This window comes from Nannobrachium achirus (assembly GCF_963921795.1).
Source record: "Nannobrachium achirus genome assembly, chromosome: 23".
In the NCBI taxonomy this organism is placed as follows: Eukaryota; Metazoa; Chordata; class Actinopteri; order Myctophiformes; family Myctophidae; genus Nannobrachium; species Nannobrachium achirus.
In genome coordinates this window covers 34,430,950-34,456,111 of record NC_137830.1, presented here as the reverse complement: position 1 = coordinate 34,456,111, position 25,162 = coordinate 34,430,950, and the positions used below count along the sequence as shown (strand labels likewise).

Genomic DNA, 25,162 nt, shown 5'->3' with positions numbered 1-25,162 from the left:
CCTCTGATGCTTCCTCTGCTTGCTTTGCACTTCTACTCTTCACTCCCCCCCCCCCCCCCCCTCCTGTGAGTCTTCCTCGCTCTCTGGCTCATTCTCATCATCACTGCACATTCTGTCCTTTCTGGCACACGCATGCACGCACGCACGCACACACACACACACACACACACACACACACACAGCAATCTTTACCTCTCTCCCCCTGTCGCTCACTATGTTTTTGATCCATCTCTCTCTCTCTCTCTCTCTCTCTCTCTCTCTCTCTCATTGTCAAAGTCTCTCGTCCTCCCCCCCCAGTTGATAATTAGCCTCTAAATGTTCGGCCATTTTCTCCTCTTTCTGCCACATTCTCTCTCTGCCACTTTATTTATTTGGGTGAACCGAGCAATGACCTTGTTAGAACGAGAATCGGTGCAGGCAGTCAGGCTGCGTGTGTGTGTGCGTGTGTGTGTGCGCGCGCTTGTGCTCTGTCGCACATTCTCATTTACTTTTCTCTCCCCTCTCTCCATCTCTCTCTCTCTCTCTCTCCATCTCTCTCTCTCTCTCTGTGCCCCCCCATCCATCCATCTCTGGGGCCGTCTCTCCATCCGTCTCTCCCACTCAGTCCAGTGATTAGTGTATGATGTATTTTGGCTGCTGATGTGTGCAGTCTGTTTAGTATGTGGGCTGGCTGTGGCTCGGTCTAATTTCTGCTATCTGGTGGCAGATGCAGTTGACAATCTGATTTGTTTTTCGTGGAATAATGATGAAGACTGCAGTCGCCCGTATAGTCTGCGTGTGACTGGTTGCACGCACAGCATACATATTAGCGTATATTCTATATATTCTGCATGTGCTATGCATCGTTGGATATGCATCTCCATATTCTAACTTTTAGTGCAGGGGTCTTCAACGTTTTCAGGCCAATAGTTGAGAGAGAGATGAAGCAGGGACCCCCACAACCTGTTCAATGTGTTCATAGATATAGTTTAATTGTTTGACAGCACGATCAACAGTGTATTTTGGATTCATGTTAATGTGTGTTTTCAGATATTTAACCACTTGACTGGTCAATACTTAATAAACTTGACCTTTCACTCTGTACTTGGTCTGCTCTTTTCCCCCTCCAAAGCTCTTTGCCGAAAATAGCCGATCTACAAGCTCTGAGCTTGTAGATCTGCTATTTTTTGCCAAAGTTCCTATCACACAAAGATTTGGAGTAACTCTGAGGACCCCCCCCAGGGGTCCCCTAGGGCCCCTGTTTTAGTGTTTTTTTTTGTAAATGAAGGCCTATTTAATAATTCTACATCATCACACAAAGGCATCAAAAGCAGCTGATCCGCAAGCTCATTTTGAGCTTGTAGAACGGCTACTTTTGCATTTGAATCCTGAAAAGTAACAGTTTTGGACATACCGTATGACGTTTCCACCCGACAGACGATATATTCTGTGTATGTGTGTGCAACGGTAACTGAATGTAGTAAAACTAGAAACCTCATTTCCCCTGGAAATCCCAACAGAACGATTTAAACTTTGTGTATAATTAATTAATTAGAAAAGCTAATTGAATGAACGAATGACACATTGACAGCCACCAGAGAGCAATCCTTAAGATCGGAGCACTAATTTTCTTTCAATTAACAACCCCAAAAAAAAAAGCCTCTTCTCATTCGTGGGTTGGACACTACTACAAGTCCGGGTTTCAAGTGCGATGACTGGGGCGCGCCGAGTGCTGTCCCATTTCGTAGACCCCTTCAAATCTACCCTTTGACTGTGCACTATTTCCCCCCGTTTCTAAGCATATACTTTGTTGGATAGCGGAGTTCCACCATGCAACTATTTAAAAATATGCCACAGCGTTGTCGGAGAATTCATAGAACCGGTGTGTATCGTCCCGGGATACACATGTATCCGTCTATCTGGCTCCTTTTTAACCGATTTAGTGCCATTCCCGAGATATCTCGCGAAATGTACTCGAGTATCTGTAGTGCCATTCCCGAGATATCTCGCGAAAAGTAATATATTACTGTAACGGCGGATACATTACCGAGTACAATGGGCGGAGGTCCGGAGACGAAATCCGTCGCTGATTTCGCATCATCACGGCTCCTCCAGCACAAAATAGTCCCATCCATAACATTGAGGTGGACGGGGGATCTCATCTTTAATGTCCATTATCTCAAAACTACACTTTAGAAGCTAGGATGGAGGCAGATGCTCGCTTATGTTACACAGTTATAAAAGCTCCCGGTCGGCCATTACACAACTCCACGTGAACAATGATCGGTTCCGGTGCACGACCCGATGACGTCAGACCGGAAGTGATTTCGCTGTGGACTTCTGGCCTTCAAAATAAGACAACGCAAGTGAATGGGACCTGAAGGAGGCACTTTGGACATTATAATCCGTTAATGTCTGGGGCTCAGAATGAGTTAATGATCACTGCCAGCTGCCGGTTCCGGCCCGAACATCCTGGCGATTATTTTTAAATAGGCTCTGTCATGGTGAATTGAGCACACACGTTCAAGCAACTAAATGCCATCCTAAAATATCTTAAAAGTAAATTCCGTGCCACAAAAAAGAAGTTTGAGGGTGTTTAAGAAGGTAAAGAACACAGCGGTGAAAATAGAGATGGCCGTCGTTTGGCTTTTTTCGTTTCCATTCGGAAACCCTCGGCTCGACTCCGCACTAGTGCTGTCCCATTTCACAGGCAAAACGTGTGTCCTACGCGCACTCCACAGGAGTGCGCGTGCTAGGCTCGCACTTTGAATGGTGCGCATTCTGAATTGGGAAGGGGCTAAAGAATGTGTTACATGCATTACTTTTTACGTCGACGACAAGGCAGGCCTACCAGCCGCGAGGCCTCTTGTGGTCGTGACATGCCAAGCAGCTCATGGCCCTGCTTTAAGGGACACAAAGAGCTATGTTAACACATCGGATGCCCACGTTAATTCAGGGTTTACCCTCGCAGGGGCCCATCGTCTCCATGGCAACACGTCATTTACGTACCTTCGCGTCGTGGAAAAAGTATCCGTAATACGTTGAGTAAATGTAATCCAAGTATGTCCAGTTTATTTTCACAATGATCTTTTCTTTCAGTCAGGACAGCTTTTTACCAATCTTGGGCCACAGCGTGTGTGTCACAGGCGGTAGAAAGGGTCGCGTTTTGAACATGGTGATTGAAAAAGCTAGACCAGGAGAGGAATCCGCCATGTTATGTTACCTCCGCCGTGTCACTGGGAAAATAGTATCCATGATACGAGTAAATGTAATCCACGGATGTCCTGTTTATTTTTACGATAAAGTTTTCTTTCAGTCAGGACATCTTTTTATCAAACCTGGGCCACAGCGTTTGTGTCACGGTAGGTAGAAAGGACCGCGCATTGAACATGGTGATTGAAAAAGCTAGACTAGGAGAAGAATCCGCCATGTTACGTGTATCTCCGCCAAGACTCCGTTACTGGGAAAATACTAGTATCCATGATACATACGGGTCGTGCGAGCCTGCAGTGCGAGGGGACGATAGAGTGCAGTGCAGGATAGGAACAGAAGCTTGTGATTGGCTGCAGGGAGACTGCACATCCTGGTCACGTGTACCGCACTGCATTTTGGGAAATGTAGTGTTTTTCCCATATTGTTGGCGTTTGATCACCGTGGTAGAGCCTTCATTGCGGTAGCAATGTACAGTAACTACAGTACAGTATAGATTATTGTAAAACGCGTCAAACGCGTCGTGGGCCTCCAGAGACATCAAAGAGATTGGCGTGTAGATAGGGGTGGGCGATACTGGCAAAAAGCATTATCACGATATGCTTCATGCAGTATCACGATACACGATATTATCACGATACTGTTTTATGCGAGTTTTTAGGTTTATTATGATTATTAGACCCACACAGATATTCTATAGATAATCTATTCATTTTTATGCTGCAGATAGAAAGATAGATAGCCTAATCTATGATTTTTTAATGATAACATTCAGATTTTTGATTAAACAATTATCATTTTTTACCTCAAAATATTTACTAGTTGGTGTGATGATGGTTCAGGTCATTCAAATGGGTCCCAGAAATGTTTTATGGGTTCCCTTAAAATGTTTTTTTGAGTGTTGTGAGCTTGTAGATCGGCTATTTTCAAAACAATTTGGCGGGACCTCTCTGGGGGTCTCGACCCACAGGTTGACAACAACCCATGCCTTACCATTGAAACTTCAGGGAAAACAAATTACCTTATGACCAACCAAAGTCAGGAGGTTTGTTATGATACAAGCTTTCTTTTTAGAGAATTACTCACTCATTATCATCCTAGCTTTTAGCTTTTCTACTAACAATAATGGCATGGTTTTATAACTAAGCCAATTATGTAATAGACGCGATTTCACCGCGAGACGCGACGACACACGCATGCATCAATGGTGAAAACATAACAAACAAAGCACTTTACAAATCGCAGCAAAAAGCTACTTGTTTGTAGTTAATAAAAACAGAAGCATGGATTTACAAGGTGATCTAAATCATCTCATCAATACTGCCAGAGTGGAGACTCCAGCACAGCTTTGCAAGCAGTGAGATGGCTGATAGCGATAGCAGGACGGATAAGTACAGTAGTTTGCGTCCTGTTAGTTTAATGCATCCATTATGAAAAATATGCTCCAAAGAATGCAGGCCAAGCTGCATCCCTGCTTTACAAAGTCCCGTGAAAGTGAAACTAAATCGTGGGCCAGTGTGCCGTGCTGCTCGGTGCTCCTCAGCTCCTGCACACAACTCAGTCAGTGCTGTAGACACTCTGTAGCCTGTCTGCGTGCTGCCCGGGGGAGGGGCCGTGAAAGCAGGGGACAGATCCCCAAGCTATACGACACGTTGAGCCGCGACACGTTATAGCTTGTAGATCTGTTCTTTTTGGCGAATTACACCACCGTACTATAGAAGTATAAATTAAGCAATCGAGCTGCGACTCATGGAACGTGCACTCGCTGTATATCCAGATTCCAGAGCCTTTTCTAAATGACTGTTTGTATCACGAGAGAAACGATATTCTGAAATGGCCTATCGTGGCAAAGCTGTATCGCCGAGACGATAATTATCGTCATATCGCACACCCCTACGTGTAGACACCTCGTGGGCACCCGATGTGTTAATGAATAAAACATTATTTTAACACGTCTGTACTCCAGAGGGTAACCGGAACTCTCGGCCCAAAACGCAATAGAAAAGTACAGTTTCAAGACCGAACAAATCACTGGTACAAGGTCAACTAAAAGGAGATCCTAGTAAGCTTTTCGTTTACCTTCAGGTTTAGGCATAGTTTTACCTAGGTTACGTTTAGGAATACCTGATGTATTTTGCTTGTTTTTGGCAGCGAGCTGTTGAGAATGCCATCTGCAGTGGTGGTTGGAGGGGATCTCCATCTACTCTTCCATTGAGACAATTAGAAGGATTGGACACCTAATGGTTGACTATGTCAATAAAGTTATTTGAAGCAGATTGCACACCAGATTGGACAACCACGTGTGCTGCCAACTTTATCGCAGCTCGGACGTAAAACGTACAGATTGCAACTTGAAATGAACGCTGCGAATTTAACTGTTTACTGTCGAGCAGTACAGTATATGTGGTGTTGAGTGCATATATCACCCGCTTTTGAGCGATGAAGAGGGACCTGTGTGTGTGTGTGTGTACGATTGATGTCCCAGTCTCTTGCAGGCGGCCTACTTAAGAGCTCAGTGTTTGGACACCCCCTCCATCTCAGTCACTTTATAGCCCCAATCTGTCTCCATGCGTGGAACGCACGCACGCACGCACGCACGCACGGGCATATACTGTACTGTACAGATCAAAAGAGATGAACACACAGGCAGACTAAAGGCTAGGGATGGGACGATATGAAAATGTCATATCACGATTATTGTGACAAAAGAAATCGCGATTTACGATATTATCACAATCAAAATCCATTATCCTGGGCGGAACATTTGCCAAAAAATAGCTGATCTTCAGGCTCACAACGCGTCACACCGATGGATCCCGATTCCCCACTTTTTGTTTCCATCACCGTTCCACTTTCATACAATTTGTGATTTTGCCATTTCTGAAGACATAGGACAGTGTTTACCGTCTCTCTGCATTAATTAGTTGCCATCTGGTTGTGTGTGTTGTCCTTCAGAGAGGGATTTAAGAAGGATTGTAATAATAATAATAATACATCAGATTTATATAGCGTTTTTATCAGTACAGAAAGTCGCTTTACAACAAAAAAAAAAGCTAAAAACTAGACAAGAAATAGTTAGCTGGTGGTTGAGGGCCTTGTAGGTGGTGATGAGTATTTTGTACATCCTAACCTCATCAGCCAACCTTTCAAGCTTGTTATGTTTTGACGCGACCTTCGCTCCCCCTGATATTTTTGCTCGTTTTTTAAATATTTAAAACTTTGCCTATAATGTGTCAACAAAAAACGGGACAACATGACTAAAGTGGTTAAACCAATCATGAAAATATCTATGTTGAGCTCAGCTGCAGCTTCCAAACGTTCAACCATCGCCTCGACCACCTCCTACGTGCATTTAGTGTATATAACATGTTTTTTTTCCCCTTCTCTTTTTCTGTTGTGATTGTGGCACTGATGGGCAGTCTCAGGGGCAGAGGGCTGTGTGATTACTGTACCCAGTCTATCTTTAGTCTGCTGCTGTAGAACACAGTCATCAAGCTCCCCCCTTTTTTCTCTCTTCCTCCCCTTGTTCTCTGCCCCCACTCTCTCCCCTTACTTCTCTACCTCTTTCTCTCGCTCTCTCTCCCTCCTCTCTCTCTCTCTCTCTCACCCTCACTCTCTCCGTCCCTCCTCTCTCGCTCAACACCAATCCCCCAGACACAGAGCGTCCTCTCTCTGTCCTCCAAACCCAGCTGGCTGCTGGGTCTGCCTTCGTTTGTTCGTTCCCTTGCACGCTCACTGGTTCTCTCTCTCTCACACACACACACACACAAACACACACACACACACACACACACACACACACACACACACACACACACACACACACACACACACACACACACACACACACACACACGTGATCGCGCATGGGTCTTTGATGTCATTCTTTTCTTTCGACTCCCTCTTTCCATGTGTCCATTATCTACTCTCTCCAAGTCCCTCCATTCCCTGCGTCCTCACTGTCACCTGCAGGAATTCAGGCCCGTTGGCTTCCTTAGTCCATGACAGGCGCTCGGATCCTTATCCTGCTCCTGTCCTAGCTCCCTACATCCCCACTGGAAACGGAAATAGCAGTCCGTCCGCCATTTTGGCACTCGTGTCATGTCTCTTATGCCTGCTCGAAGGAGATGGCAATTAGGATTAGGAGGCATCAGTGAAGGGGTACGAGATGGGAAGCGAAAGTGCCCCGGCCGCTACCAGGAAGACTTTCCAAGTTGAACAGCATGATTGTGTGATTACCCTGCCCCTCCAGCTGGCAATGTAACGGCCCCACAAATCGGAGGGGGGCGTGGGGGGGGGATTGCCAGCTTAGAAAATGGTCATTGCTTAACATGACCCTTAACTTTTCTTTGTTTCCTTTCGCCTGGTTTCCCCCCATGCGTCCTCGGTGCAAGGGACTAAGAGACAAGGAATGGATACGAGTAGGGCTGTCACGATTATGACATTTTACATGACTATTAATTGTCACTCAAATAATTGCGAATAACGATTTAATCGTGTTTTTTTTTTGTTTTTTTTTTCGTTGACAATTACATTTCTGTTTGGCTTGTAGGCTTTGAAGTTGCACATGGTAGATAATGACACATAATCTAAATATACAAAGAAATTACTGACATATTTGACAACTTTACACTTTGAAAAGAACATTGATTGTGGAAATAGCCGATCTACAAGCTCTACAAGCGATGCGACGCGTTGTGAGCTTGTGGATCTGCTATTTCCACTATTTCTTTAAATGTTTGAACATAATATAAACATTTTTCAACATGTAAACGATTATGATAATTATCAGAAAATAATTGCGAATATGTCAAATAATTGCTATTAGGCGATTATGTAATAATTGTGACAGCTGTAGACACGAGGATTTAATTTACGGATCTGAGACGCATAACTTCTAGAACTCTGTGTCAGAGTCGTGGTGGTGGTACTATCGTTCGTTTCAATGACTCCAGTCATTTAGTTCTTGTTCACTAAAAAGATGAGTTCAAATGATTTTTGTCAGCATTAGGTTCCGTCCTCTTTGTGTAGTTTAGTCCAATGACAAAAGGGGCACTTGTCTCTTAAAGGAGTAGTTCACCCCCAAACTGACTTCGTTTCTATTGATTACTCACACCGTGGAGCCTTGAGTTATTATTCGTCGAATTCCTAAGACAAAACACTGATTATAGTAAATTTACCCCGATGGGGACCCAAATGCATTCAGGTCCCCATCCGGGATCAATGAGGATACATTTATCAAATTATGATGAAATGCGACAAAAACCAAAAGAAATATTATTGAACTTGAGTGTCCATGGTATGAGTGATCAATAGAAAAAAGGTCATTTTGGGGGTGAACTACTCCTTTAAACCAGCCAGTCAAAATGTTGCATTGTGCAACCTCTTGTCACCGCACAGAGATAAATGAACGACTTGTGGAGCGATGACGTTTGGAGGACGTGACCGAGATAGTTCTTGTTCCCACAAAAGACAGATTTTACTCAAATACCTGGAACGCGCCTGAGTCGCGTTGGATTTTAACCACTTTAACCATTATTTTATGCTTTAACTATTGAAAAATAGCAGATATACAAGCTCGGAGCGCGGCACCGAGTGTCACGCTGCGAGCTTGTAGATCTGCTATTTTTGGAAAAATCTTGAAAATGTGTGCAAGTCTTTGAATGTCTTTGACCCGATCTTTGACCCGACTTCTAAATCCTTCCTCTGAATCAGTGGTTCTCAAACTTTTTCATGTCAAGGACCCCCAAAATTACAGGTCTTTGGCCGCAGACCCCCATCTCAAAATATGTTTTTCCAGGGACCACCCAGAAGCAGAGATTTGAGTTACAAAAGTTTGCTTTGAAAAATAAATCTAAATGACCACATCTCTCCAAATCGCGAACGTCACGACACAGACTGACTCTCTCTCTCTCTTCTCCTTTGTCGCCCCCTGCAGGTGATGCAGGTGCTCAACGCTGACGCCATGGTGGTGAAGCTGAACTCCGGAGAGTACAAGACCATCCATCTGTCCAGCATCCGGCCCCCCAGGATCGAGGGAGAGGTACAAACAGACGCTCTGTGTGTGTGTGTGTGTGTGTGTGTGTGTGTGTGTGTGTGTGTGTGTGTGTGTGTGTGTGTGTGTGTGTGTGTGTGTGTGTGTGTGTGTGTGTGTGTGTGTGTGTGTGTGTGTGTGTGTGTGTGTGTGTGTGTGTGTGTGTGTGTGTGTGTGTGTGTGTGTGTGTGTGTGTGTGTGTGTGTTGAAATGTACCTGTGCAATGTGATGGGTTAATTATTATTATGCATGGCTTTTTGGTGCCCTGTTCTTGTATATTATTAGTGTTTGCTTGTATATTTAGTATACGGTATGTGTGAGGGCCAACTGTCCCCACAAGTATAATAGAATATGAGAAATGGGCACTGACTGTGTGTGAAGACCATTTTGCTGGTTTCCAAGAGAAATGCCTTCTAAAATGCCGATGTCCTCACAATAGGGATGGGACGAAAAGTGATGGTATCGTTTATCGTGAAAAAAAAAAACACTCACGATAATCGTATTGTGGAGATTGAATTCATCGTGATATCGTCCTACCTCATGCACTGGGATCAATTCACCTTTTATTTGCCAAGCTGCATTTCCAGTACCACTTAAACCCTCTATTATTGGTAAAAGGTACTTAAAATATTAGGTACGTATTAGATACAGTCTTTTTTTTCCACTCTCTATCAAATGTCTTTGCCAAAAAATAGCCGATCTACAAGCTCGCTGCGACACGTTGTGAGCCTGTGGATCTAGCTATTTTTTGGCAAATGTTTCCGCCCCAGGATAATGGATTTTGATTATCGCGATAATATCGTAAATCGCAATTTCTTTTGCCACAATAATCGTGATATGACATTTTCATATCGTCCCATCCCTAACTGCGTGTGAAGACCGTTGTCCTGGTTCCTCACAAGAGAAATGCCTTCTAAAATGTGTGTGTGTGTGTGTGTGTGCGGAGCCCCTCACCAGGACTTGTGTTGTGTCTGACACATTTTCAGACACATTCAGAAGTGACTAATTCTCTTTTATTGAAAATCCTGCCGATGTGAGTGCTCGTTGATCTCCACTTCTATAATGAAGACAAAACGCACTTGTCATCTCTTTTCATCCTCCATTTCTTTCTTTTTTTAACCCATTTAGGGCCTAGAATTATTGAATGCTTTAACCAGTGAAAAATAGCAGATATACAAGCTCATACAAGATCGCAGCGCGGCACTCGGTGCCGCGCTGCGATCTTGTAGATCTGCTATTTTTTGAAAAAGTCGTGAAAATGTGTGCAAATCTTTGAATATATGTATTTTTAAAGCGAACGTTTGTAACTCAAATTTTGCTTCTGGGGGGTCCCTGGAACTAGATATTTTGAGATGGGGGTCCGTGGCCAGATACATATCATTTTGGGGGTCCTTCACATGAAAACCACTGACATAGTAGTCTCCCAAGAACAGACTAACTGAGCTCCAGTTAAGTGAAAAGGACCTTTTCTTTGACGATGGCTGGCCAATTTGCTGACATAGAAACATCTGTTTTTCAAAAAACCTTAGAAGGATTCAAAAGACACTTATAGAATCGGGTCAAAATTCACATTTTCACAATTTTTCGAAAATAGCAGATCTACAAGCTCGCGGCACTCTGTGCCTTGCTGTGAGCTTGTATATCTGCTGTTTTTCAATAGTTAAAGCACAAAATAATGATACACAATAATGTGTACCCGTTCTAAATGGCTTAAAATCCTCTCTCTCAACTGCATTGCTCTCCCTCCCTCCCTCTCTCCCTCCCTCTATCTATCTGTCCTTCTCTCCCTCCCTCTCCCTCTCTTTTCTCTCTTTCTCTCCCTCTCCTGGCTCACCATCTCTCTGTTGTCTCTGTTATAGTTTTGACCAGATGGTGGCGCCTTTGCAATTGGGACACACACACGCCCGCACACACACACACACACACACACACACACACACACACACACACACACACACACACACACACACACACACCCAGTGGAAGGGATTGCAGCACTGCAGAGAACTGGGGCGATCAATCTCTCCTACACACCAAACCTCTTTCCCCCTGAATCACTTACGCACGCACGCACGCACGCACACACACACTCTTGCCACATGCCTCGTCACGACCGGTGAGACCTATACCTATCTATAGCATACAGTCCATGCGCGGTCTGAAATGACTGATTATACATATGAGCGTAGGTACACTGTGTTATGCCTTCATCATGACACAGACACCGTAGGCTGAAAACGGCTGCCAGTCAGTCAAGACTCGTCCTCGTCACCCGCCCACCCACCCATCACACAGGAAGTTATCGATCGCTCGAAGGAATGCAGAGCTGGGACGGATTCTGTGAAATCCCTTTTTAGCATGTTTAATTCTTTTACCGCTATGTACGTTAACGCTAGCCCCATTCCGGCGGGTTACTGTTGCCAATACGAACGGCCGTTTGTTCGTTCTTTACCTTGTTTGAGCACTTTAAGCTGATGAGGGGTTGCGCGGGTTTGTACAGTAAAAACTGCTCCCGTAACCCTGTTCTCAAATCTCGACCACACATAAACAACAATGGAGGTCGAATTCACTTCCTGGCCGTTTTCTATGAACTGCTTCTAGTTAATCCATTTCTATGCTCAAAAGTACTGGATCAAACGAGGGACATTTACACCCTCATTCATTGCATTCGGCTGCCCCCTGCAGTCAGGGTGGCTCGATTACAGCTACAGTCTTGAGTTTTCCAAATTAGTTTTAAAATAATGTATGGATAATGTTTTATAACATTGCAAAGGTAAGCTACATTTAAGCTACTTTGATGGCAGTGACACAAATACATAATAAATAAAGCAGTAAAAGAGTTAATTTACATTTTATTATTCTTTGCTGAATAAAGTCTCGTGACTACTAGAGTTCCGGAACCAGATCCCACATTGAGTAACCAGGTCTTCATCGGTTCCATCACGTTTGGAACCGGTTCCGGAACAGTCTTTTACCACGCTGTTGGAGCTGGTACGTGGACTCCACGTCTGCTATCACGTCATGTACAACACCGATGTTTCTCAATCGTTTACATTTCAAGGACCACCATAACTCTGAGAGTGTGCAAATGGAACCATCATTCGCACATCTGTACACACAGAGGTACAGACCTGTAAGTAAGGGTCTATTATAAGTAAACCCGAGGGTCCCTGGACCTCCCTTTGATAACCACTGCAATAATATGTATGCAATACTGTATGTATGTATGATTGGATTTACTCTTTATCAAAAATGATTTGCGAAAGCCAAAATTACATTGCTTTTAAAAAAAGAGAAGAAAAAAGGAATTGTTAAAGGGAACCATTAAGGGATCAGACTGTTAACTCATCGAGTGCCTATCCCGAATTAGTTCGGGATATATTATCGCATCCCAGAGTGCCTATCCCGAACTAGTTCGGGATATAAAAAAATAAATAAAAATAAAAAAAAAATTTTTTTTGAAAAAATTTTTTTTGAATTTTTTTTTTTGGACCCCATCAAATCTAGTGAACATGATTTCAATCGCGATTTTGCATGTTCCACCCCCATACAACCCCATCTAACATACAGGGCAGCCATGTTTGTTTACATAACATGTAAAACATAATGGCGATTATCTCAAGAATGCCTGAACGGATTTCCAATTGGATTTTTTTGTTTGAAAGCTGTGAACAAACTGCACAAATCCACTCCAATGCAATCCAGGATTGCATTGGATTTTTTAGAGCTCATTCTTCTCTGTTTTTTTCCCATGCATGAGGTGTGCAAGGTTTAATCATGGCTAAGTTGACGAAAATAAGGCTTCTAAAATGCTTGGTAGCCAATAGCTAACTTCAAGCTAACTTCATCCTCTTCCTGTACATGCACAAAGGAAAGTGTTCAGGCAAGTCATGGCTGCAGGGCTTCTGCATATACCAGCATATCTCTATGGGATTTTCTATGGCCACTGGGCGCCCTCTAGTGGTGAAAGGGGTGGCACTAAATGAGTTAAAAGGTAATTGTTGAAATCTTATTGCAGGGGTCTTCAACAGGGGGTCCGGGACCCCTAGGGGGTCCTCAGAGTTACCATACTACAGTGGGAGCCACCACATCTTTTCATGATAGGATAATTACCGGTATTTTAAATGAACAACTTGAATCCTCGCATCCCTATTTTCTGTATCCTTGCCCTTCACTTGGATCAGCTAACACGGTCAGGAAGATTGACGTTCCGTCATATTGGGAGAACTCTACCTCTTCAGGCTTCACCTCAGCCCCTAGCACACCTCCCTGCTTGTAGTACTTCTTGTACCTTCCCTCCCAGCACTCCGCTCCACTGTAGTAGTACTGTACTTGTCGACCTTTTTGATAGATTCCAATTATACCATGCACTGCTGCAGGTTGTGCTATACCATTAAACAACTATTCTCTGCCAAGTTCCGGAAAGGACAAGCTGTGATTGGGTAGGAACTTTGATTTGCAGATATGCCTTGTTGAGACTTCCGCTTTGCCTAAAGTGGTGATATCATGCTCTTCACAAAAAGTGTGTGTTTCTATTGGCAAAAAAATATATAATAAATAAATAAAACATATTGTACCGTTATGCAGCGGGACTTGATCCCAGGAGATTGGGACTGAAAGTGGCGAGGCACGCCATCGCCGCCGGTGATGGAATTGGATTTCAGGCTCTATGGGTGAATGTGACCCCTTCTTGTTATTGCATTCGGCCAATCGCAAGCAGGTGGGGCTTGGCAGAATAATAGTTATAGTTGCCATTAAATGCTATGCCTGCAGGTTATTGGTTACTTACTGCACAGGTTATTGGCTACTTACAACTTAGAGGTTTCTTGTAGGGATGTCGGCGGTTAACTGGTTAGCCAACCGCTAAGAAATAACCGGTCATGCTTAACGGTTAGAGTTAGTAATTAATAATATGATCGCATTTTCCTGGACCAGGATAGTGTTGTTTGGCTTTTAGTCAGGTGGAAATTCTGAAAAAAGGCCTTCTATAAGCAGTTTAGGGGCATTTGGGGGTAAAAGTGGGAAACCAGGCCATTTTACATAATTCAAGGGTGCAGAATCTGAAAAACCTGGTTCCCAATCAAAATTTTGAGTTTTTGACCTTCTAATTTGCGTAACAAAGTGGCTGCCGAATTGTACATTTTCAACTATTTATTCAAGCAATATTTCTCTTTCAAAAAACTTTTATTTTATCATAATCAGGGTTTTGCGAACACCCAGGACAGTTTTTGAGTTGCTTGATTCAGTTTAGATTTAGATATTTGATATTCATTTGATCAGACACGCCCCCTTCCTATACAAACCCATTGTAACTTCAAACTCCATTTTATCCATGATAGATTTAATGAAAACACCCGTCCTTTTTTTCTGGTGACTCCTGACGCCCTCCTAATATGTGGGCTTATTCACAAAATCTTTTTATGGAAACACTTCAAAATGCGAATAAACTTTCATTATCCGCAAAAACTTTCATCCGCTTGGAGGAGGTGGATTTTGAGGCTTTATCGAATAAACTAAATACGCATTTGTTAATGGAAACGGGTCAGACAATAAATGCGAATAGATTATGACGTTCTGGGTCCATATCGTCCTCCAACTTAACACTTCCCCCTGCCGCTTAACGTCCATTGTATAGCGTTAGCCCACAAAACAAACCGGTTGTTTGTTACACACGGAGTGACACGGTCCGAGTGAAAATTCCTCCCGTTTTCACCTCCCGGAGTCAAGCCATCCGTGGCTAACCCTTCCTCATCACACAGTGTTGCGTCCCAAAAGTGGCCGATCTACAAGCTCACAGCAGCTCGCATCCGCGTCTCCGCGCCGCGCTGTGAGCTTGCAGATTGGCCACCTTCCAGAGGACGCTGAAACTTGCAGGATGAGCACTCTGTCAACCCATGCAACCGTCGCTAATTTGAATGACACCCGCAAATGGAAACATGCTAAATTCGCTTTTCTGATAATTCGCTTCCCTAATTCGAATACGTTTATGGAAACATGGCTTGTGACAAAGGCTCATAGTGCAATGTTAATTTGGTTACATTAACCGGTCACTTTGTTGCTCTGGACACTGTATAGAGGGTATGCACGTGACATCACTGTTGCTGGACATTATGTGGGAACGCCTGCTGAGTGGCAAAAAACTATTTTCTGCCATTGACAGCCCATACATCCACACAAAAGTCCTTTCTGATTGTATTAAACAAAGTTAACTCACCAACATTGCGGCTGTACTAAAAGCTTGAATTATCCTCTTTCTATCTGCAAAGTTTTTGTTTCATAAAAATCCACCATAGGCATGTTATGTGCTTCTTTCTGTGAAGACATTCTGTGCTGGGGATTATTTTTCCAAGTTTCAGAGTTTGGAAGCGCTCGTTTTCAACAACACAACATCCTGCTGCCTCCCGCATTATGTGCAATTTAGAAACAGGTGGTATGCAGGGCCGTTGAGTGATTTGCAACAAGCACTTCCAGACTCCACTGCTCCATGCTGCTCAATGTTTTGCCACTCAGTCTAGATTAGGGGGGCGGGTCCCAGTGGACGTGCATACCCTCTATTGAGTTGAGTTTCTGCCGAGTACCTAGATTGTGCTGTGAACCTTCTCATAGGTTTTGTTAACATGCATGATGTTAACATGGTGTCAATTCGAGTCTGTAACGCAGAGACTAGGGATTGTGACAAAAGAAATTGCGATTTACGATAATAAAAATCCATTATCCTCGGGCGGAACATTTGCCAAAAAATAGCAGATCTACAAGCTCACAACGCGTTGCAACGCGACGCGTTGTGAGCTTGTAGATCGGATATTTTTTTGGCAAAGACATTTGAAAGAGTGGTAAAAGTCAGGGGTTAAAGTTCTCAGTCCTGGGGACGGATTTCAGTCTTGAGGATTCCATATTTCTGAGTTCAGTGCAGATCCGCAAAAAGATTTATAACATAATATTATGGGCTTTCTTTTGTTCTCACTTGCAACCTTTCCTCTTCCATGCATTCAAGGTGCATAATGGTGACTGAAGGCTATATGTGTAAATGTGTCTTCCTCTGTGTTTTTAACTTTAACACACTGATGCTATGCACCATGTGGCCATAAAGTCAATACCTACAGTTACTGTTGGTACAGTAATAATATCAAGATATGAGCATTTGAATTGGCCAGACTAGCAATAGAGTACAACAGAACTTCAGAAGACTTTTATAAAATGAAGCATAGATTGGCGCACACATTCAGTGAAGGCAGTTCAGAACTGTTTTGCGCGCGCCATTTTTCAAGAATCACATACTTTTCAGTCTTGGGATTCTTTTTTGGCTTTAACCCCTGGGTAAAAGTACCTTTTACCAGTTATAGAGGGTTTAAGTGGTACCGGATATGCGGCTCGGCAGATAAAAGGTGAATTGATCCCAGTGCATGACGGAGGACTATATCACGATAAATTAAATCTCCGCGATACGATTATCGTGAGTGTTTTTTTTTTTAATCACGATAAACGATAATATCTCTTATCGTCCCATCCCTAGCAGAGAGCTTTTTAATTTCGAGGATCCCCAGGTTTGATATCCATCAGGCCCCACATCTTTTAACACAGAGCTGGGGAGGAGAAGAGAGAGGTAGAGGGAGGGTATTGTACATCTTTCCAGAAAAAAGTTTTTATTAGTCCAACAACAGAGTTCCTGGAAGGACGCCTTTTCTTTAATAGACTGTCCCTTTCATCTCTTTTGTCTTTTTATGGTTCACTCGTTTTTTTCCCCCTCTTTTACAGTTTTCTGCGCTTTTCTCGTACCTCTTCTTCATCAGTGTCAACGTTAGCGCAGCGCGTCATTAACGGGAGAGTGTTTTCTACTGGTGTTTCAGTCCGAGTGTATCAAAGGTGCGTTCGGAAAAGCGCACCGGGTGTGGTTAGGGTTAGGGGTTAGGGTTAGGTTTTAGGCATAGTTTTACTGAGGTTAAGGTTAGGGTTAGGGTTGAGTTTAGGCATAGTTTTACTGAGGTTAGGATTAGGGTTGGGTTTAGGCACTCACTAGTACACTGAGCACACACCCGGTGCGCATTTCCGAACGCACCCTTTGATACACTCGGACTGAAACACCAGCAGAAAACACTCTCCCCGTCATTAACGGCGTGCTTTGCATTCTCTCTCTCTCTCTCTCTCTCTCTCTCTCTCTCTCGTGTTGCTTCATTTCCCTGTGGGGGTGCGGGGTGCTGGAGTCACATTGTTGACCTGCATGGCTGCCCTTCCTATGACACACACACACACACACGCACACACACACACACACACACACACACACACACACACACACACACACACACACACACACACACACACACACACACACACACACACACACACACACACCTCTAACCATCTTCTGTTTCTATCTGTTTTTTTTTTCTCTCCATCTCCTGCTGCTTACATAAATGTATTTTTCTACTTTGGCAATTCCTCACAACTTCCTTATCGTTCTCCTGCCTTTAATTGAATGCCCCCCCCTCCCCTCCTCCCCCCTACCTCTCTTTCTGCATTGTGTTTGTATTTCATTGCGATACCAGATGCGTTTACAGTGTGAGCTTTTTTGTTGCGCCGCTGTTGCATGCTGGGAGTTGGCCCGGGAGAGAGCCTGCGTTCTTACTGTCTTCTTCTTAACCGCTCCGTTGGCCACTTGAAATCACAAGAGCACAGATGTTGGATGCATTGTTTTGTATTGCTAAATTCTTTGTTACCATTGTTCCTTGCACTTGTCTGCTCTGGGTTCTGTGTGTGTGTGTGTGTGTGTGTGTGTGTGTGTGTGTGTGTGTGTGTGTGTGTGTGTGTGTGTGTGTGTGTGTGTGTGTGTGTGTGTGTGTGTGTGTGTGTGTGTGTGTGTGTGTGTGTGTGTGTGTGTGTGTGTGTGTGTGTGTGTGTGTGTGTGTGTGTGTGTGTGTGTGTGTGTGACCCATTAACTCTTTTACCACTATGTACGTTAACGTTCACCCCATTCTGTCGAGTTGTTGTTGCCAATACGAACGCTCCTTCTTTTACCTTGTTTGTGCACTGTAAGCTATATAAATTACAACGTGTGTTGAATACATATTAACAACCCATTGCCAGCCAACTTAACTCATTGCATGCCAGGCCCGATAGTCCTGATATTATTTCAATGTCTTTCCCCGCCAGGCCCGATAATCCCGAGGAAAAAAAAAAAAAAAAAAAAAAATCAAAACATTTTTTTTCAAAAAAAAATTTGGACCCCAAAAAATGTAGTAGGCATGATAGCAATCGCGAAATTGCATGTTTAACCCCCATAGCAACCCGGATGGTTTGCATTGAGCCTAACGGCTAGCAGAAGCTAATGTAAACAGGAAGGCCTGGTTTAGCGATGACGTCATAATCGTATCCTTTTTTTTCACGGTCTCGTGTTGTTTACCAGCCGAAGCTAAGCTTACCGTTTCGCTCCGTCTATTAACCCAAATAAAAGCTTAAACAATGCTTTTATATAAAAGTCGATTAAAGTCGCTTGGCAGGGAAGTCCATAGTGACATAGTCGACCTCAAAGTCGACCGGCGCTGATCTTGTTAAACACGCACGCACACACACAGTCATTGTTGTCCCTAGCTTATACTAGCCAAGCAAGAAAATAGAGCAACCGTTGCACGAAGGGCAAAATGTGCTGGAGGTGCCACCCGCTGGCGCCATGCGTGATACACTTTGGAAATGTTCTTTTAAAATAATGCACCCTTGCTATTGTGTCGTTCTGTACTGTTGTGGTTGACTTTGCTCAACAGGGTCATAGCATGGCCTGCACTGCCTGCTAGGGGGGGCTTACTTGTTCTGGAAAAGTGGCCGCAAGCTGGCATGTAAACTAAAATGAACAAGACTGTGATAAAGTATATTCAAAACAGTTTTTCAGAACGGGTGTGCAAAATATGTACATAATAGGGCATTAACGACTTGTGATTTTTGCAAGTCGACTCGACTCGGTAAAAAGTTGAGTTGAAGTCGACTTTATCGTTTGATGACGTCATCACATCAAACACGACCCCCCAATTATTTTTGACGGTTCCCAGATGATTAACTTAATGTGCGACCTTCTTTTCTCACTCAACTGTAAACAAACCAACATAAAGTTTAAGTGTATAGACTATAGAGGGTACTATAGAGGGTATCTTTCTAAAGTGCCAATTTAAGGACTTTTTAATACCTCTAAAATTACAAATTAAACATTGTCCAAATTGTCAAATATATAGAGGCAGAAATTGTGAAAATAGCCGATCTAGATCTGCTATTTTCACAATATATATATCTTTTTTTTTTTTTCGATTTCGACTCTTGACTTAGACCTTTGACTCGTTAACACTTGGGTGACTGAAAATAAAAAACTACCACTACGCCTGCATTTATCGTTCATTTTGACCGTTAGATTCTCTCCCTTTTGGCCCAGGAGCGCAACACTTCCTCCCCCTGCTCAAGGAAGTTATTTAAGAAGGAAGGGAAACACGTGACCACATGGGCATGCGTATGGAGCTCAGCATGGGTGCCAAACTGCACTTGTTTATGATGTCACAAGATGGCACTGTTTTCCCTTTTCTTTGACGATGGCTGGACAGCTTGCTTTCACGGTCTAGCGATGCAGCCAGGTTGTGCAGCCCAGGCAGAAACTTGCTCTGTGCTCTTTAGATACATCAATTAAATTAAACAGATCGCAAGTCGGCAAACAAACACTCTGAAAAAAACGTGTGATATATGTTCTTCTATATTCCAGAACCGATTTGATGACAAAGGTCGCAATCGTCCAGAAATAATGTTTGTTCACAAGCAGTACAGCCCACGTAACAGACGCCTCCCATGCATCCCATTCCATGACTTCTATTCATCACACTTCCGGTGGGAGTTCCTGGCACCCATGCTGAGCTCCATACGCATGCCCATGTGGTCACGTGTTTCCCTTCCTTCTTAAATAACTTCCTTGCCCCTGCTGCCAGCGGGGGTTCTATTGTCTTCCGAATTTGAATTAGCATTTCAATTGACCTTTCAAATACTCTCGCTTTCAATGTTAACTTCATGGTTTAGCAGGAAAAAAACAGGCTTGGGAAAATGACACTAAGTTTGTAGCATGATCTTACTTTTAATGTCACTGGTTTAATTTCTTATCGCTTCGCAGCGCAGCCCAGCAGATTGTTGAGTTTTGAAAGTCATTTTAAAACAGTTCGGTTTTGCATGCAGGAATAAATCAATGATCAGCGTCTTTGCGCACAGTGCGCCATGCAGTTTGAGTGGTTATAGACACGTTTGTTTATCCAGAAACATATCTTTTATGGCTTTGTTTTATTTACGGTTTGGGAGATTCAAGGCCAACACAGCGGGGCGCACCGCGCTATTGATTATGCGGTGAAAGGCAAGGTAATGTGATGTCCCGACATCACGCACGCATGCATGCATGAGAGAGAGAGAGATATGCCTTGCGCTGTATATATAGGAACGAACGCATGCATGGTTCGATCGTGGACGTGGTATAAAAAAGTATTAAAAAAAAAGACGTGGAGAGAGTGGCAGGTTCCTTTCATGTGGGAGAAAGAGAGAGCGTAAAATGAAACCAAATGGACCCGTATGGTTCCATTTGGCTTAGTTTTGTTCATTGACAATATAGGGTATTTTGTTACACAAATAGCCAATCTTCTACAAGCTCACAACGCCATACGAAGCGAAGTAAAAGAATTACGCCTTCATATGTCCCGATTTTCATTCATATTAGCTATTATTAGACAACTCACAAAACCAGCCAATGAATCATGTTTAGGTAATGTGATGTCCCGACATCACGCATGCACGCATGCATGCAGAGAGGGAGGGGAAAGAGAAAGAAAGAGAGCGCTCTCGATAGTTAAATATATATAAGGTTCCATTTGCGCAAACTGGGCTCGGGAGAAAGAGAGAGAGGGAACGGTGTAGCAGAGATAGACAGAGCGAGGCAGAGAAATGATGAGAGAGAAAGAGAGAGAGAGATAATTCACATTCTCTTCACTCTGTAAAATGTTCACGTAGTGTTTTTTGCTTAGGCATGTAACAATGAAAAGTCACCGTGTCACCGTGACATGCGTGCCCGTCTATAAGCGGTCTCCACTCAGACAGAACAGGCTGACTGCACCGGGAGATATAGGGCCATGTCTCCCGGTGCAGCGTGTGCCGTGTAGGCATATCTATACAAGATATTCATTTTGGCCGATAACTTATAGATCACCCAGTTGTTCTTTATATGTATTATTAGCTGAAATGATGCTTAGCTTTTAGAAACACGCTGTGCGTTTGGCTCTAGAATGAAACCAAATGGACCCGTACGGCGATAACGCGCGATAACAATACAATTGATACATTGATATTATCATTATTATTTTCAGGTATAGGGTTAGAGGGTTATAAAATAAAACATTAGTCAACATTTAGTCATGTTATCTTTGCTGACAGTGAAATGTAAATGATCTATTGGAAGCAACAAAGGCGCACTCCGGGTGGGCTGGAGGTGTGAAGTCTCTTCTGCTTCTTCTGGGAGGGGGAGAAAAAGGGGAGAACGGTCTTTTCTGCCGATAATAGCCGTCAGAGTGGTATAATTGTATTTTATTTCATAATTAGGAAACGTTTCAGAAGGGGAAAAAAAACGAGAACATATATCTTGAGTATTTAGGAAAAGTCATGGAAGGGGAAATTTCTGAGACCTTCATGGGGAGAGTTATTGCACTTTGAAATCTCAAAATCGGCCTAAGGGACCGGTTAGTCACCCGTGTGTTAATGCCCTAGTAGTACATAACATATTTTGTATGTTTTGGGGGGTTATTACTTGGCCTACGTCTGAACACATGGTAGGCTGCCATGTATCTGCATGTCAGCAGGTTCGTAGTAAGCATTTCATTAGGTTTTGGTCCAAGCTAATTGGCATGGTTGGAAAAGATAAAGAAAACCATTTTCATTTCACAGACTGAGTCAATCATGACCAAAACGATGCCGTCGTTTGGATTCACTACGCATTGTAACGATTCGTTTGCCCAGAAAGCAGCATGAGATAATTTATTTGTTGACAGAGTAACCCGTGCATCATTAGGCCGTGGTCTGCGGTCCTGTGGGTCACATGGCACTATTGGACAACACTGACCCATGTTGTAAGGGTCTGTATACTTGAATACTTCAAGGTCATGAGTTGTGGCCTCTTACTTGCCTACTCAGGCCTTTACATTCCCTAAGGAGCACAGGTCATCGATGAAACTCCTCCTTCCCCTCCCGACGTGTCTCCCTCGCCTCCGGTTGCCATGACAGCCCTTCTTCCTTCGTGGTCTGTTCTTTGGTTCTTCTCCGGGTGGTTCTCGGTCTTCCGCTCTTCGTCTTGTGGGTTAAATGTTAGTGCAAGTATGCTTTGTAATATACTGTATTTATTTTTTCTTCTGAGTGTGCAAAGTATCGGTTTGAATGGTCTCTTCCTGATATGGAAAACTATTGCAGGTGAGTAAAAAGAAAAAAAAAAAAGAAGACCTGTGTGACATCTGTGATCTTGGCTGGTTGCCCCAGAAAATGTGCCAATCAACAGGCACCAACGGTATGTTATGAGCCATCAAGACCTGTCAGGTAATCTTGCACAGGTCTGCTTTCTGGACGCAGTGTTTTGGAACTCAAACATTTTAGATGCGGTGTCCAATCTTTATGCACCACACAGAGCTGGAACTTCAAGAAACCTTCTTTTGCACTTTGGCTTAAGGCCTCTTTGTTTTGTGTAAAGCTGTCTGAGTGGCCTTGGTGAAATGTGCTCTACAAATAAACTCGGCGTGCCTCTTCTCCTCTGCATACTCTCTTGTCACCTGTGGGTCGAACCTCATTAAGAGATACGTGCCAAGCAAAGACACAACAAATATTCTTAAAGTTTAGTGTGCGACTCACACAACTGTGCTCAAGAACCGAGGCACACTTTACTGAGCTGGTTCAGCCAATGTCAAGAAGCGGGCGCGCACGTGTGTGCGTGTGTGTGCGCGCGTGTGTGTGTGTGTGTGTGTGTGTGTGTGTGTGCGCGCGCGCATTTTCTATGAGTCTCAAGGGGTTTTCCAGTGTCAGTTGTCATTATCTGTGCCTGTCTGGATGTGTTTGAGCTTCTATTCTGCTGGTAGGACCACTCAGTGTGTGTGTGGCAGGCTCTGAGGGGGTACTACCAAGGCCAGATGCCATGTACCACTGCACAAATGAACTGTGACAGCCCCCCCCCTCCCATATCTTTTTCTCAATGCCACCCCCAATCTCTCTCCCTCCCTGTCCCTGTCCCTCTCTCTCTCTCTCTCTCTCTCTCTCTCTTTCTTTCTCTCTTTCACTTTCTCCCTCTCTCACTCTCACTCTTCCCCTCTGTCCACCTGTCTTTCTTTATGTCAGTCTCTCTCTCGGCCAGTATGTCTGTTTCTGTCGCTGTCTCTGTCTGTCTGTGTCCCTCTTGTGATTACATGTCTTCATATTCAGATTGACAGGCTGGTGAAGCTGCAGTGGTCGTCATTCCCTGTCCTTTTCTTTCTTTTCTAGCTTCCCTTCGTCTTTTAATTCCTTTTTCGATCTGTCTCACCCTCTCCCTCTATTTCCTTCTCCTCCACTCCCCCCCCCCCCCTCCCCTCCCCCCTCTCCAGTGTTTCTGCTGTGGTGTATTTTCAGATGTGAGTTATTTTGAGCTAGGGAGTTGGAGTCAGCTTTTCTTTCCACCCCTCTCTCCCTCTGTCTCTCGCTCCCTTTATCTCTGTCTTTCTCTCTAGCTCTTCTTGCTCTCTCTCTCCCTCTCTCTGCAGCAGGAGGGAGGAGGAGCACAATACAAACACCAAGTGTGGAGAGATGTCAGTGGTACACAATGACTCACCCATACGCCCACACTCCGGCGTGTGTGTATGAGGGTGTGTGTGTGTCTCTTTTTATGTCGGCCACTTGCCTCTGAACTCACTTGGGGGTCAGTCTGTGTGTGTGTGTGTGTGTGTTTGTGTTTTCATGTAGTTTGTAGGATTAAGGACAGTGCTGACAGAACCCTATAGATGGGTCAACTTCTTGTCCTTACATAAGGTAGCACACAGCAGCCCTGCCTCGTTCTGCCTACTCATCTGCCTGTGTGAGGCTGCGCACGCTGTGCAGAAGATTTAGCCTCGCGCCACATCTTTTCGCTCTCATTTATCTACCTCTGCGCCCGGCCTCTCCCCGTTTCAGCCCCCTCCCCCCTCCAAATTGTGATGCTGAGCAGTGAAGAAAAGGAACACAATGGTGGTTTAAAAAAAAATTATATATATATATATATATATATATATATATATATATATATATATATATATATACAAATTTAAACTGTATTCTCAAGGAAAGCACAGACGTGGCTTGCAGTCTATAGTAAAATCATCCAGTATCAATTCAACTCCAAAGACTAACTTTTTGGAGTTGTATCGGAATCAAATGGACCCCTCCATTTCTATACTCTTCGTCATCGGAGTTGTAGCGCACCGATCCATGATTACATTAATTTTGTACATCAACGCCAAGGGTTTGACTGTGTAAGACAGAGTATTGTTCGAGGGGGAAAAAGGGCAGCACTGATGATGGTCATATGAGCGAAATATTTGCTGCATTTTACACTTTGAGTACTTTATGTATAATTGTATTAACTTAGTCTGTTATAATACACTGTAAAATAATTCGCTGTAAATTTACAGTAAATTACTGGCTAATAATTGCATTACTTTCACAGTAATTTTCACAGTAAATATTGCACAGTAAATTACTGTAATTTCACAGCTGTGAAATGTTAGTAATTTACTGTGATTTAGCAGTATGTATTGCAGTTATTTACTGTGATATTACAGTAGTTGCCTGTATTTTTACACTATTACTGTGAATGTAAGGCAGCTCAGTAGGCAGTAATTTACTGTAAATTTACAGTAAATTGTATCTAATACAGTAAAATATTGTACATTT

General features: G+C 43.5%; 1 protein-coding gene across 1 annotated transcript in view; it reads left to right on the top strand.

Annotated features, from left to right (window-relative positions):
- Positions 1–25,162, top strand: part of snd1 (staphylococcal nuclease and tudor domain containing 1) — a 460,739-nt gene that overhangs the window by 43,270 nt on the left and 392,307 nt on the right. The window contains exon 10 of the mRNA XM_080754108.1: positions 9,128–9,232. Coding sequence (XP_080610234.1) covers positions 9,128–9,232 — 105 coding nt within the window. The remainder of the gene's footprint in view (positions 1–9,127; positions 9,233–25,162) is intronic.